We start from the raw sequence: 15,877 nt of genomic DNA on the forward strand, positions 1-15,877 counted from the left end.
ACCTTCATTTCACCTGGATCCATCAGATATAAACATCTTTATAACTCAAAACATTAGCTTTTATTGCTTTACAATGCTCCTCTAGGCTCCAGTATTGCTTATCATAAAAGTTTGTATAAAACCTCCAATATGAAAAGTCAATTTTTCCAAACTTTATAATTTGTTTATAATTGTACCTGAATTTTATGTTAAACACATCGATTGATTGACTAACAATCCTATTCAATAAAGTGCATCTGTGTGGGATTCTAAAACATCTGATAACTGACAGGCTTGCTATATATATATATATAGTGATACAGTAGTTGGACTACTAAGACCACTTGGCCATTAAGACCCCTACAACACTTTGTGTGTTCCATAAGTTGCACTATATCCACTGGTTGAAGGTAAACAGCATTATAATTGCTATATATATATATATTTTCATGCAGATTTTAATGATGTCGGAGTAAAGATCCACATGTATGAATCTTTGACTCAAAATTCTGTGGAAGTAGCACAAGCCATGTCGAATTCAAATATGTAATTTGCTGTGATGACATCGATTAAAAAAAAAAAAACTAAAAGGATAATATTTTAATACAATGAAACATGATATACATGTACAGTATATATGTATCATGGCTAGTGTTTTTTTAGGAAATGTATTAAAATAAAAATCCAAATACTTGTTCCAAAAAACGATTGATCAATGCTGTAGTGATTGAATTAGTTAAATAGATTTCTGGATAAGCACTCTTTTTTATCAGCAAATATATAACCTTAATGGAAACAAACTAAGAACCAACAGAAATGTAAAAATGATTACTATTATCATTATTTATTATGAAGACCAACATTTGACCAAAACTTGATTTTTTTTTCAATTTCAATATTGAATAGGGTAGACACTGTAAATAAAAAAAGATTATTTCCCTCAGTTTAAAGATGAATTTCGCCTTAAAGTGTTAAATTTAAGGCAACCACTTTTTTGTGAGGAAGAAAGAAAGTCCAATCTTTTAGAAAAATGTCTGCTGATAAAAAATTTACATTTTTGTGTACATTGAACTGGTATCCCATAACTTAAGTTGTTGTTTAGAGGGGCTTATTAAAGGATTTAAATCCTGAGAAATAACCTAGCTGACAAGATAAATTAGAATAATGTTAAACTTATTTTTTATTACTTTAATTTTATCACAGGTTTATCAGATATATATTTGTTTTGTTATAATTCCATTGATTTCATAACAATCTCATTAAGAATGTTGTACTTTAATCTAAAATTTGAAAAAGGTATCACCTCCTAAAAAATTTCTAAATATATGATATACTTATATAAATCATATAATAGTTGAATGTTTGTTAATTTCAAACTTTGTATTTTTGTAAAGAATGAGATTTGTATGTCATCAAGAATTTTTTTAAATTTTACATTAATAATTAATTTTAATTGATTTGATTTTAAACTTGAGAGTACAAAATGTCAACCATCAAACAATATTGACTTTTAAGATATTTTTTGCAAAATGACTTTTTTTAGATTGGATTTGTTATCCTCCTCTATGGCTGCTGTAAAGTCATTACTGTCCATTCTTTTTCTCTTCTGTACTTCCCTTGAAAAGAAGCTGGTGATCTGTTGTGCAGTCAAGTATTCATTTCTGCTGAATCTGTATTTTCCAGTGACTGTTTTTTCATTACGCATTTCATCAGCAACTACAACTGGGTCCTCCTTTCTTCCAGTTTGGTTTCCTTTGTCAAATTTTTGAATAAGATATTCTTTCTGATGAACACTGAATTGCACTTGTGATTTCCGAAGTTTCAAAGCCCACCCTTGTTCTAACTCTGATGAAGATGATTCACTTTGAGTGTTGTCAGAAGCAAGTGTGATAGAACCAGCAAAGCTTGCACTTTCTTTAACTTTTTCAGCATACATTGACTTTGCTCTGTCTGACAGAGGTTGCTTTTCCTGTCTGAAGTCACAGAATCCTAGCATAACATGCTGATCTAAGCTAGAATTCCTGCTGAATGTTCGTACACAACCTTCATTTGGACAATAAAATAAATCTTTAATAGCATTTGTCTTTGGCATGTTGATAGAAGGAAGAACAACAATGGAATTTGTCCAGTTAGCAACCGTTTTCATTTCTGTTACTTTAATATTTTCTTTGAAGATTTTAGCCCATGGGAAAACTTTTCCTAAAAAATTAAATTAACTATACAATGTTTTTTTTTATTCACTGGTATAGGTAAATTATTTCATGTTGTAGAGTTATATCCCTTTCAACATTTATGTATTTTCCATTTATACAAGTAAAAACCAAGAATGTGTCTATAGTACATGAATGTCCCACTTGCACTATCATTTTCTATGTTTAGTGGACCGTGAAATTGGAAAGATCATAACATAGGGAACATGTATACTAAGTTTCAAGTTGATTGGACTTCAACTTCATCAAAAACTACCTTGACCAAAAACTTTAACCTGAAATTAGCACTGTCATTTTCTAAGTTCATTGAACGGTGAAATTGGGTAAAAACTCTATTATTTGGCATTAAAATTAGAAAGATCATATCATAGTGCACATGTGTACTAAGTTTCAAGCTGATTGGACTTCAACTTCATCAAAAACTACCTTGACCAAAAACTTTAACCTGAAGCAGGACAGACGGACAAACGGACGGACAGAAGGAAAAACGAACGAACGGACCTTCATTGCTACAGACCAGAAAACATAATGCCCCTCTACTATTTTAGGTGGGGCATAAACAGTCTTATTTTGTTCTACTTGTGAATTTATTTTTGACTTCATTGCTCTAATATAGTGTTGATTGTGTGTCATTAAAAGATGTCTGTACTCTATACTTTTTTGGGGCTTCCTGGTAGCTGGTTGTCTGGTTTTGTAACTAGTCCCCTACCAATGTAGTTGAAGGGGACTTTAGGTTTGCACTCCATCTACCTGTCTGTCCATCTGTCAGTCAGGCAAATCAGTTTTCCATGTTCATGTTTGAAAATATTGATTTGATATTTGGTGTATTGTTTTATTATGACAAGTCACGTGCACATATATCTAGTTTACATTTTTTTAATGATCTGAAGATTTTGTGCCAAATTATGGTCCTTGGACATACAAAATTAATTTAAACATTCAATTTCAACAATTTTTTCGTTAGCTTGAAGATACCGACTTGATATTTGTTATATAGTTTACACCATTGAACAAGTTAGAATTTTGTTTCAATACAACAACTTTTCAACCGGTAGGAGACTATGTATTGCCATGCAATACTCACTGAATACTTGTTTTATCAAATATACACCCCTTCAAGTCATTATTGTCTAGTACAAACATGATTTTCATCTAATCTTGCCTACCTTTTCCAATACCATAGGCTTTCCACACAGTAACACCATCTTTGCTGAATTGAAAGTTGTGATATGATGATATTGCAGGTATTGGTTTGACAGCTGCACTCTTTTCAACATCAATAACTACATCAACCACTTTAACTTTGTATGTGCTTCCAGCAAATTGTTTGAAGTCTTTTGCCTACAAAAAAGTCAATTTGATGATACATGGGATATAATTTTGTCTCTGATAATATAAACATTCATCATTATTTCTCCTTAGTCCAATTGTAACTTTGACCTTTCAATACTACATAATATAGCACTGCAAACTTAGTTTAGTACACATTTCTCAAGGTAGTTCAACAAATTACAAATATTTGTAAGGAATGAGTACACACTTTGCCAAAAATACAATATCAAATATCCAGGATTATGTACATTTTCCTTAAACCATGAAAATACATGAAATAGGTACACACGAAAATAAATGAATCCTAAGTATTAAAAAAAAACTTTGAATACCTGCTTCATTTGCTTGGCACTAAGAACATCATTCCCTTCATTTATATACCGCTTTATTGATGATTTTATGTGTGATGATTTGCGGTCACATGGCCCTTTTCCATCCTGGGTATCACAAAAATCATAGGAAATTAAATTATTTCCTAACTGTTGATGCAGTGTTATAATTGTATTGCTGCTCTTGTAGCAGCCAGCATTATCAGACCATAAATGGAACTTGATAGCTTTAGGATGTAATTCAGCAAGCAAATCTTTGGCTACATCTTCTAACACTGCTGATGTTGTAGCTGAATCCTGTGAAGCAGGTGTATCAAAAATATGCACATATGTTGTACTTGTCAGCTGTTCATCTTCACCTTTCATATAAGCAACACTTATATGCCAATTCAAGCCACGCTTGGCAAACCAATCAGTTTGTCCTTCTCTATACCTCCGTGGCAGAAATTTCATAGCCCAATCAGCAATAATAAGGCACTCGTTATCATCCATGTCCGAAAGAATTTTGGTTCTTGCTCTATTCTGGTTTCGGGATCTGATTAAGTGCATTTTCCACTCCTGGATATCTGATACAGCCTTTTCAACCTATAAAAACAATAGATAACAATAAGATAGTAGCAGGTGTCCCTCATGTATAAATTAATTTTAGTCAATGACCCAAACAAATGTTAACAATAAAGCTGAAATAATCCTCTCTTTTTGTGCAATGCAAATACTACCTAACATGCCTCAATGACAAAATATAATTCCTATATCACTATATAACTTCATCAGTGGAGATGTGGACCTATACAAGAACTGCACCATAATTATTTAAAATTATTCAAATGTAGGTCATCATGGTCATTGTAGTTTAAAGTAATCAACACAGGGGAATTTCACTCACAAAAATTACAACTTAAAGGAGGTAATGCGTAAAGATGACTTGAATTTTTTTTCAAATGAAATTAACATGACATTTTAAAAATAAAGTTAATCTTATAACATCTAAATTTTCAAATTTAATGAAAATCATGAAAAAATACCAATTATTTTTTTGGTGAAGTATTCATGAAGTTCATGTGGAAAATTCCACCTGAGATTCACATAAATCCCGGAGCAAAATTTGTATACTTTATATTTGGTCAGGTGTATACAGATTATGTTATATTTTGCATACTATTTCTGGTAGTAAATTGTGTAGGCATACGTTTTTCAAAATTGTTGTTTCAACATTCTTATTGCAATTTTCTCTTTGAACTATATTATTCTTGGAATACTGACTGAAAATGTAAATTTATTTTTCTATAATTAAAGCAACATGTACCGGTAAACAATGTGTTACTGTATAATACATGTGTTAACATTACTGTAAAATATCAAGTTTCTTTGTACTTTCATATCATACCACAAAGCACAACCATTCAATACATGTACATATGAAATAATGGTTTAACTTAATTTACCTGGAATAAGACAGCTTCCTTATTTTCAAAGACAGCTTCATCTGCTAAGGTCTGGATTTCCTTGAATAAGCTTTCAATAGTGTCACAGTTCAAACATGTTTCAGTGTGTATGTGATTTATACAGTCCCTCCTGAAACAAGATTCTTTGTCACTCAAGGCAAAACCAATGCAGTGATCAGGTACTGGATTTTCTTCTGTTAAATGTACCTATTATGGAAAAAAAAAAAGAAATAGATATAATCAAAAAGACTCACACAGCTTAAATTCAACAGAGTTATATTTAATTACCTCTTGCCAAGAATCATATAAATTTCTTATATTTAGATTTTTGATGAAGGAAAAGCCAGAAATCCTGGCCTGGAATGTATGAAGTGTTATTCTCATTTTTGTCCATTTAAAGCTTCACATTCTAGAACTTGTAAATTACATATACAGGAGTTGTCCTTCTTTGTCTGCAATTTCTGAAGTTAATTCAATAGAGGTAATGAAAATAATTAGATGCTTACCATTTTTTTTACATTTCTAAAAATGAAAACCCACAGAAAAAAGTGGGTCTTAATGTTAAGAAACCATATTGAACTTTAGTCACTTATAGATGATATATTTTGTAAATATATATGTTTTCAATTTATACTTGTTTATACATTTGTATAAAATATATAAATATTTTAATTAAATAAAAAAAATACTCAATTGGGTAAAAAAAATCAGTATGTAAACAAATTAATATAACCCCTTGGCTGTTATGGTTTATTTTTGCCATTTTTATATCTTCGAATAAGGTCCAAGTATGGTTATTATTAATCTGAATGGCAAAACAGAGATAAACAGTTTATCATTCTTTCTTTTCTAGTCTTGATGATCATGAACATTTTATATTTCAAGAAAGGAAACCATGATAGTCTACTTTATATTTCAGAAAAGTTTATTCACACTTTGTGATTGAGTATAGAGGAAATTTCAGGATGTTGAGTAGTACCTTGAAATCTGATTTCATGTATCTTTTTGCCTCAACTAGTTTGGTCTTTAATTCTTTTGTTTTCTCTTGAGTAATTTCTACTTTGTCAAGAATCCCCTCAAGGTCATTAAAAGCCCGGCCTCCTTCAGCGATGAAATAATCTATGCCTTCAACGGACTTCCTGAAAGATGCTGCACATTCATCTAGTATCTTGTACATAGTGCTTGTTCCTACAAAAAAATAAATTCATAAAAAAATAGCACTCAATTAAAAAACAATAATCGATTGATGAATAATAGATGTTTGTGATTATTTTTAAAATAGATATAAACAATAAGCATTGACACCATATTGCATTCAACAATGAGCAAAGTACATAGTCAGCTATAAAAGGCGCAAAAATGACAAAAGTTAAACAATTCGAACAAGAAAATTGAAGGCTAAATCTATGTGTATAAAAGAATAGAGTTCCATTGTCACCGGCATTGCTCTTATCTAATATTTCGAAGGGGCATTACTCTTTTAAAAAAAGTCGATTGTCCTCAAATAAAAATCTTGTCGAATTGCTGATATCAACCTAAAACTTTATAACGGACATACAGACAGACACCTGGACACCTGGTGACATGCATATGGAAGGATGTACAGGAACATTAATATTCTAAGTCACATTTAACTGAATTCAAAATTATTTAAAGTGTTATTTTTCTTACCAAGGGGCACAATGTTTTCTTCCTCACAGTACTGTTTGTACTATCTAATTATACTTGATGGAGCAATGGCTCGGATTACATTTGGAGTTTTTATTATTTCTCCAGTTGAAAGTTTTAAAGTTTTTTCACCGAATGGGAGATCTTTTACAATGTGACTTGATGTAATAAAGTCTATAAAGTTTCCCAAAGTTCCTTCATCAATCTTCTGTCTTTTGGTATCCTTGACTAATATAGGCATCCCACATCCTTCAGATTCTTCATGATGCCGTGACATATAGTACCTATATCTAGTCAAGCCTGGGATGAGCATGGACACTTCATCAAAGCTTTTATCTTTTGATATTATGGATAACAGTTGTTGTCTCAGTGTCCATGTCTCAGCCTTGTTGAAGGAATCTGTTAATGCCATTAATAATGGATCAGCTGCTAACATTTGATTTTTCTGGCCATTTGTTGATGGAAATAATACTTCAGCTAAAATATCACCTTCACCTGGGCATATCGTGGATAGTACCAAATCAACACAGTCCTTAGCTTTTTGGATGTATCTTCTTTTGGATCTTTCACTGCAGTCTGTGAATGATGATTGAAGATACTTAACAGGACTGCAGCCAGCAGTTTGTAGAAAATCATTTAGTTTCTCAAGTTTTCCAATATTTACCACAGAGGCTTATGTTGCCTGACTAGAGAGTTCTTGGCTACTCATGTCTAAATCACTGTTTTGGCTCTACAAAGAAAAACATACATCAGCACATAGAACATTATCTCATTTAAAACAATGTTGCTACACATTATAGTTGTACACAAGGAATGGTGTAGACTATAAATATATATATAACAAAAGTGCAGATGCTGAAATGACTTTTTTGGTAACTTATCATGAATGAATTTATGTTGAAAGTCTGTTATTAAGGCAAACGTATGGCCTTCAACAATGAGCAAAGTCCATACCGTATAGTCAGCTATAAATGACACCTAAAAATTCAAACGAGAAACCTAACCGCCTTAATTTATATAAAAAAAATAAAGAAAAACAAATATGCAACACATAAACAAACAACAACCACTGAATTACAGTCTCCTGACTTGAGACAGGCACATAAGCTAATACATTTAACACATTATCCTAAACTGTTTTACAAGCTTACAAGATACACCTGTATATTACTTACATGTACCCCTGTAGTAATTGATAGATAGTTCAGTTTTCTTTTACGGGTTTGTACTCCTTCTATATTTGCATTTTTCTGAAACAGTAAAACAATAGATTGATAGAAAAACTAGATTTACACAATACCCTCCCCCTTTTTTTTTGCTTGCTGTATGCATGAGTATAGTTCCAAATATTTTGTTTTTAACATACAGTGGTGTTGGCTTAGAACTCAAAATTGTAACACTGTCTTTAAGACACAAATGATGACCCACTTGACCATAGGAAATTATAAATTTAACACTTTTTATGATGAACATCCTACAAACTATTAAAGCTGAACCTACAGATCTGTAGTAGGAGATAGCCAGATTATCTGCACTGATTTTCTAACTTGTGAGAGACATTTCTAATATAAACCTATGATATAAGTTTCATAATATTCATGGAAAAAATGTACACATGAGCATTTTGAAATTTTCCATATATTTAATATTTACAAAGGGAAATAACTGGTTTTTTTTCTAGAACATTCCTCTGAAAGCACAGATATTTCTGCCTTGTCTGAAGACAAAAAAGACAAATAAAATTATAAGATATAAACATATCTTATAATTTTATTGAGCACAGACAGGGTCACAGTGGTTTACTTCTGCTAAAAACCTATTAACGACACCTTCTATCAAGCATGTTATACATGTCAGAAACTTTTTATTTAGCTTACCAGTAGACATTTGTCTTCAGACAAGGCAGAAATATCTGTGCTTTCAGAGGGATGTTCTAGATTACAATCCATAATTTCATCAGCTGTGCATATCTAGAAAGAAAAAAAAAACATAAATAAACCTAATTAGAAATTAACATTATTGGACCAAGGTAATAAATAAATTCTTCAAATAAAATAAAAACCACATTGTAACTTTATATATACAAATGTAATTCTGTATTAGGCAAAATGTTAAGGAATGATTCCTTAATGCTCTTTAATTCATACCTTTTTGAGCCTTTTTAATATTTTTTGATTTAAGGTCATTGATAAATCTTTTGTAGATCTACTATATATATATATATACAGATTGAATTAAAAATTGGGAATGGACATGAGGGATTTGTCAAAGAGACACCAACCCGATCAAAAAGCAGGCAACGGCCAAGACCACCAATGGGTTATCAGTGCAGAAAAAAACTCCCACACCCAGAGGCGTTCTCCTGCCCCTAAACATAAATGGACTTGTTTGAAATGATAATGGACGTCATACTAAGCTTCGAAATATACACAAGAAATTAAAATAAAAAATCATACAAAACTAACAAAGGCCAGAGGCTCCTTACTTGGGACAGGCACAAAATTGCGATTGGGGTTATACATATCTTTTGAGATTTCAAACCTCCCCCTATACCTATACCTATGCGTGAACAGATCAAATCTTGTAGAAAGTTGTATTGTTTTCTGTAGTGAGGCCAATATTGCCTTGGATGAAGTTTGACCGATTTTATATCCATTTACGCTACACTGAAGTTAAAGATAGAAATAGAACCATTTAAATATGATTAATTGTACTCTAATAGCACTATTAAGTACACGGAAATCGACTAATATATTCAGTAGAAAAACGATAACGAAATAGATAAGGGATTCCGGAAACTATACTGTAGTAATTTTACCCAACATCATAAAATTACAGAAATTGTGAGATAAAGTCTTGATCTTGAATGAAAAAACAGTAACTGACGAGTTATTTGGTTTGTTCTAAAACAAAAAGAGTGCAAAAGTATTTGATAAAAATTTAATAGTAGATCCAAAAAGTTCTGAATTATGAAAAATTTCCTTTACTTGAAAAACATGTTGTAATTTCATAATTTTCAACTAATTTCTGAAATAAATGTCAATTATAAAAAAAAACGCACTGTACAATTTTGTGACGGCCGGGCAAAAATCAAAGTTAAATCATTATTCTTTCATTTAAAAAAGAAATTAGGGGTATCTTAGGTGGGTGCATTAACGTCCTTAACTAGACGTCTTTTTCAAATAATACACTCCACTATAGGCTAAATATAACATTTTAATCCTGGTATCTATGCGTTTATTTCATATCTTACCATTTGTTCTTTAATCTCTTCAGTTTCTTTACCAGTCTTTGTCAATTTCTTTCGGCAGTTTGTGCATATCACTGAAATAATATAATATAAATGAATAAGTCTAGCAAATTACCCTTAAATAACTGAATAATACCTATTACATGTATATATATATATTACAGTGTCAATGTTTCTTCGGAAGCTTCATATTTTTATCTTTTCTTTCATTATCACCCCCACATTTATTGACATAGAATGTTTTTCTCCATTCCAGAGGAAATCTGTCACATGAGACTATTTTCAACAATTTTAACAAGTTTAATTTATTTATATATTGTATATTGTGTATATTAACTTTATTTGAGATTGTTTATATTTTCTCCTTCTGTTTTTGGATAGTCTGATAGTTGTTTACCTTGAGCATTTTTTACAGATCTTAATCAGATTTTTAAATAAATCTTCCATTTCATATTTTGTATTATAGTGAAGGTTTTATTTGTAGACATTTTTTTTTTACAGTATGCACAGAGAGTTTGTAATCACGAACTCTGATCACCGATTTCGGAATGTACCATGCATACCAAGCAAGGATATTTTTTCACATTATGCATTTACTTGCTGAACATAAAGTCAGAATATATTCTTTTAACAATTGAACAGGCCAGATTTATATTTAAAAAAATAAGAACAACAAAAAAAACAGCCTCTCCAGAAAAACAAATGGTCCATGCCTAATGCAGAATACTGTTTTTGTAGCTTTTCTGGAAAATTCAGCAATGAGCATCTGACATGACAGGACACTTTTTAGAAGAAAAAAAACACAAAGCCATCCCCTCAAGATTGTTTTAATACAATTTGGCCTGGAGAACAAAACTGTACAGGTGTCAGTGATATTTTACAAGCATGGATTGTAATGGAAATGTTGCCTAAATTTGATGTCTGTAAACACCTGCCCTCCCCATTCCCATTTCACCCTAGATTTCCCAAGTCATGTAAGTTGGGTACATTCGAGGTGTCCAGTATTGCCAGTCTCAAAATTATATACATGTATATTGTCACTGTACATAGTGACAATAACTTGGTTTATATCAGGTTGATTAGTGTAACCTGTACGAACTGTGACGCCCGTATATGACACGGAAACCAGGCGTAAAAATCATACTTTATCCTGGCGACATTGCAGTGTTTACAAAATGCATGTCCAGGCGGAAACCAGGCGGAAACCAGGCGTAAATTAGGCGTAACTGAGGCGTAAACCAGGCGTAAAATTAGGCGTAATATTTAAATGAGTACGCCTGGTTCACAAAAAAATAGGCGTAATATGCAAATGAGTACGCCTGGTCCATAAATAAACCAGGCGTAATATCTTTACATAATACTACACTTATTTTAGTTCAGTGTATTAACCTTGCTGTGTACTTCTGTGTATTTGATACATACTTCTATGCTGTTGCTTTTATTTCTTATTGTTTGACAAAAAACTTGAAATATTAACCATTGAAGAAGCTTATATAGAAATAAATACTTTTTATGCAGACAATGGCTCAAATAAGTTTAAGTTTAAATAAGAATTATGACAATTAATTTTTCTTGAAATAAAATTATCATTTTAACTAAGCTGTTTTTGAAAATTATTGTCTTTTGAACTAAAATATAAATGACAATAGTGAATACTACAATTTAACTTAAAGTAAAAGATTTTAGTGTTATTATCCAAGGATAAAGGTTTTGGAATTTCAAAAATTCTGATAGAACATATAATACTAAATAACTAATAGTTATACTCACATTATTATTATTTACCATGTATTACTAACTTTCCTTTTATTTCACAATTTTCATTTATTTATTTGATTCAGTATTTCCAATTTCAGAATCTTTCAAAAAGCACAAAACAAGCAAATTATCATGCACTGAATATATGAAGCTGCCATGTGTCCAAATCTTGCAAACTAAAGAGCCTAATTTTGAAAAAAAATCCCATGATCCTTTAAACAAAGCATTATGGGTATTTTTATTTCCGCCTGTAAGAAAATTTACGCCCGTAAGAAAACTTCGTTACGCCTTGCTTATTTCAATTTACGCCAGGTGTACTGCTTTTTTCTACGCCCGTAAGGACTACAAATTTACGTTTCCTGCTCCCTTACGCTTGGATCTAGACACGTAACTACCACTTACGCCTGGTTTACGCCTTATTTCCAGGCGTAATACGCCTTATAATTTCATACGGGAGATGTGTATTCATGTGGATTTTTGTTTAAATGTACTTTAATCATTTTCTGTGCTTTATTTTGTAATTCATTTGATTGTATATAGCTCAAATTTTGGGCACCATGATTGGTTAATTAAATTATCTATCTATCTATCTAGTATGCATGTTTATATTAATAACAATGATTAAAGGTAATTCCTACCTGTTCCAATGGTTAGAACGATACCAGTATTGCTGTTCACTTTCCTCATCATATCCACTGTGACCTTTCTTTCCCCATGGACCTTTCTTCTGATGTCAACATGGGTTGACAAAAAATGTGGAACACTGCAAAGGCTCGATTTGGTTTTCAGGCGATGATCAAAATCATATTGAATTTTATGTGAAATACAAATGTTGAAATTCTCTGTAGGTTTTCCAAGTAGTAAGCCAAAAGTTGAGAGAATGGTATGCGTTTCAGTTTCAGGAAATGAGGTTATAGCAAAAAAATCATTATTACTGCAATTAATATGTGTTAAAAAAGGTTTAAAGTTACAATTATCCATGTTCATGATGTTGTGTCTGCTTGTCTCAAGTTCCCTCCATTACTATTTTCATGACTAATGATAAGAGAAGTGTGCAAAGGGAAGTAACTCATGCAAAAAGATGCTGATTTCACTAATACTGCATCCTTTTTTACAGAAAAGGGACTGCTTACCCCACTAATTTTATTTTTTGCATATCTTCACTTGTATTTAATGTAGGCATATGCGTATAGTTTGAGGTCTTTGGAGGTGGATTAAAAAAAAATCAAGAAAATTTAAATACATCATTTTTATCTTTTTTTCATCTAATTGAAAGCATTTTTTAGATTCCAAATACAATATTTCTGATATGAAGGCAACACACATAGTTCCAAAAGTTTTTGTAACAATTTCTTGCTGACAAAATTATCAAAAATCACCAAATAATGCTAATATTTTGGTTTTTGCCATTACATGCAAAAACACGGAATTTTGTCAAATAATGCCAAATTTAAATGGTTTCCATGGTAACTAGAAGAAAAAAATTGAAGAAAAAAAATTGTTGTTTTCTCTTATTAGTTTAAAAGGAACAAAGTGATTGCATTTTAAATAAAATGTATGTCCATGCGTGGCCATGTATTTTTGGTCCTTACAGAGAATTGGTGTTAATGTTTTATATAATTTTTTTTGTTTGTTGTAATGTTCGAAACTTGATCAATGAAATGAATTGTTGATAATGAAAACTTTGAATTGATGTTTGCTAGTCCAATGTTATATTTTATTTTGATGTATTGAATTATGATAATCAATTCATGGATCTTTTTTATAATTTTTACCAAACTTCCTCAGAACATGTATACTAAGTAAATGTTTTATAATTTTAAATTACAATGAATTTCTAAACTGCCATAAAATGAAGGTTTTTTAAGTGTTTTTCAGATAGCTTGTAATTTAATAATCAAATATACCCATTGTAAAATTTATATATATTTCACAACCACAGACTTTTGAATATATGTTTTATTATATTATAAAGTATAAGGTGTTGAATATCATATTGTGTCCATATACCCTTTCAGGCATATCTCTAATGAGATGTGGACAATTTGTGTGAAAAATGCAATTCCGTTAATAAATATAAAAAAAAGAATATATGGTATGATTACCAATGAGACAATTCTCCACAGGAGACCAAGTAGACAATAGAGAATATGATACAGAAATTAACAACTCTAATATCTTTTATTAAAGTATCTTACAAAAATATGGTTTTTGTTATGTGATTTAGTTATACTTTGACAACATTTCCACAAAAGGGAAGATAACTCAGATATTGAAACTGAAAAGAATCTGTAATGAATATACAAATGTACCTATTTTGTTTTGAAGAAAACAAGGAAGAAAATGAGTCCCATGACCATTACTTTTTTTTTATTATTATTAATGTGTGGTCTTCTCATATATTATACTGAACTTTTGTAGTTTTATTCTTTTTCTTTTTCACACAAAATTGGGTTTTTCATGTTTCTGGCAATTTTTGATTTTTTATTTAGATAAACTACATTTTTGGCACATAATTAAAAAAAATCAATTTTTTCAACCATTTATCTAACTTAAATTTTGAATTGTTGTTATTGAAATGGACAACTGCAATCACCAGTAAACAGTTGGGGTATTTTAAATTATTGTGTTATATATATGTTATTTAGTTTTTAGCTTACCTGGCCCAGAGGGCCAAGTGAGCTTTTCCCATCACTTGGCGTCCGTCGTCGTTGTTAACTTTTACAAAAATCTTCTCCTGAAACTATTGGGCCAAATTAATCCAAACTTGGCCAAAATCATCTTTGGGTTATCTAGTTTAAAAAATGTGTCCGGTGACCTGGCCAACAAATCAAGATTGCCGCCACGGCTAAAAATAGAACATTGGGGTAAAATGCAGGTTTTGGTTTATAACTCAAAACCAAAGCATTTAGAGCAAATCTGACATGGGGTAAATTTGTTTATCAGGTCAACATCTATCTGCCCTGAAATTTGCAGATGAATTGAACAACCCGTTGTTGGGTTGCTGCCCCTAAATCGGTAATTTTAAGGAAATTTTGCTGCTTTTGATTATTATCTTGAATATTATTATGATAGAGATAAACTGTAAACAGCAATAATGTTCAGCAAAGTAAGATTTACAAATAAGTCAACATGACCGAAATGGTCAATTGACCCCCTAAGGAGTTATTGTCCTTTATAGTCAATTTTTAACAATTTTCATAAAATTTGTAAATTTTTATTAACATTTTCCACTGAAACTCCTGGGCCAAGTTCATTATATATAGAGTTAATTGTAAGCAGCAAGACTGTTTAGTAAAGTAAGATGTACAAACACATCACCATCACCAAAACACAATTTTGTCATGAATCCATCTGCTTCCTTTGTTTAATATTCACATAAACCAAGGTGAGCGACACAGGCTCTTTAGAGCCTCTAGTTAAATTGTTTAATAATATGAAAGACAATATGAATAAGAACATGATTCATCTTTTGGTATATATGGATTATCAATATTAACTTGATTCATTGTTTTAAAAAAAAGACTCTTTAAAATTTTTTTTAATTTTTTCTAATTTTAGTAATTTCATCTGTCTCATCTGTATGTAATTATATTTTGTGATTTCCACTTTGAGGCTCTATTTGCTATGTTTATCAATAAAAATGCACATTACTTATTAAAAACACTAAAATATTGACCAAATGACATACCTTTAGTTTGTAATTTGTTATCATAACAGTGAAGGTGTGTTTGAATTAAAAAATAACAGACAGAGACCGATTTATAAGAAAATGTATTCCTTTTTAATGACAAGCCTCTACCCCTTGACATGCAAAATCTGACACCCCGAGCGACACCTCATATTTTGATGAATAATAGTTTTAAAACCAATTAATTTTAACTAAGAAACTGGTGTTTGGTAGAA

At 30.9% G+C, this 15,877-nt stretch overlaps 2 protein-coding genes across 3 annotated transcripts; both read right to left on the bottom strand.

Annotated features, from left to right (window-relative positions):
* Nucleotides 1-607: 607 nt before the first annotated feature.
* On the bottom strand, nt 608-7,086 carry LOC134718828 (uncharacterized). Its single transcript, XM_063581616.1, has 6 exons — nt 6,967-7,086; nt 6,275-6,483; nt 5,296-5,502; nt 3,854-4,435; nt 3,356-3,530; nt 608-2,178 (listed from the first exon to the last, which is right to left on the bottom strand). Exons 2-6 carry the CDS (start codon nt 6,470-6,472, stop codon nt 1,490-1,492), a joined length of 1,851 nt encoding a protein of 616 aa, XP_063437686.1. The 5' UTR covers nt 6,473-6,483; nt 6,967-7,086; the 3' UTR covers nt 608-1,489.
* A 490-nt stretch (nt 7,087-7,576) lies between these two features.
* LOC134718829 (uncharacterized) lies at nt 7,577-13,280 on the bottom strand. Of its 2 annotated transcripts, XM_063581617.1 has the most exons (5): nt 12,610-13,280; nt 10,217-10,287; nt 8,841-8,933; nt 8,139-8,213; nt 7,577-7,693 (listed from the first exon to the last, which is right to left on the bottom strand). In XM_063581617.1, exons 1-5 carry the CDS (start codon nt 12,956-12,958, stop codon nt 7,637-7,639), a joined length of 645 nt encoding a protein of 214 aa, XP_063437687.1. In that variant the 5' UTR covers nt 12,959-13,280; the 3' UTR covers nt 7,577-7,636. The 2 variants fall into 2 exon arrangements, with proteins under 2 accessions (XP_063437687.1, XP_063437688.1); XM_063581618.1 differs by lacking the exon at nt 8,841-8,933.
* Between the last annotated feature and the right edge of the window lie 2,597 nt (nt 13,281-15,877).

Source organism: Mytilus trossulus, chromosome 5, assembly GCF_036588685.1.
Source record: "Mytilus trossulus isolate FHL-02 chromosome 5, PNRI_Mtr1.1.1.hap1, whole genome shotgun sequence".
Lineage (NCBI taxonomy): Eukaryota > Metazoa > Mollusca > Bivalvia > Mytilida > Mytilidae > Mytilus > Mytilus trossulus.

What these genes read in the sequence shown, in the direction of transcription:
- LOC134718828 (XM_063581616.1), bottom strand. Translation starts at nt 6,472, where the DNA reads ATGTACAAGATACTAGATGAATGTGCAGCATCTTTCAGGAAGTCCGTT. An exon ending in AGGAAGCTGTCTTATTCCAG is followed by an intron (nt 4,436 to 5,295) that starts GTAAATTAAGTT and finishes TTGTTTTTATAG; the next exon opens with GTTGAAAAGGCTGTATCAGA. An exon ending in AGCCTATGGTATTGGAAAAG is followed by an intron (nt 2,179 to 3,355) that starts GTAGGCAAGATT and finishes TTAATTTTTTAG; the next exon opens with GAAAAGTTTTCCCATGGGCT.
- LOC134718829 (XM_063581617.1), bottom strand. Translation starts at nt 12,958, where the DNA reads ATGAACATGGATAATTGTAACTTTAAACCTTTTTTAACACATATTAAT. An exon ending in AAGAGATTAAAGAACAAATG is followed by an intron (nt 8,934 to 10,216) that starts GTAAGATATGAA and finishes TTTTCTTTCTAG; the next exon opens with ATATGCACAGCTGATGAAAT. An exon ending in CTGAAGACAAATGTCTACTG is followed by an intron (nt 8,214 to 8,840) that starts GTAAGCTAAATA and finishes TTACTGTTTCAG; the next exon opens with AAAAATGCAAATATAGAAGG.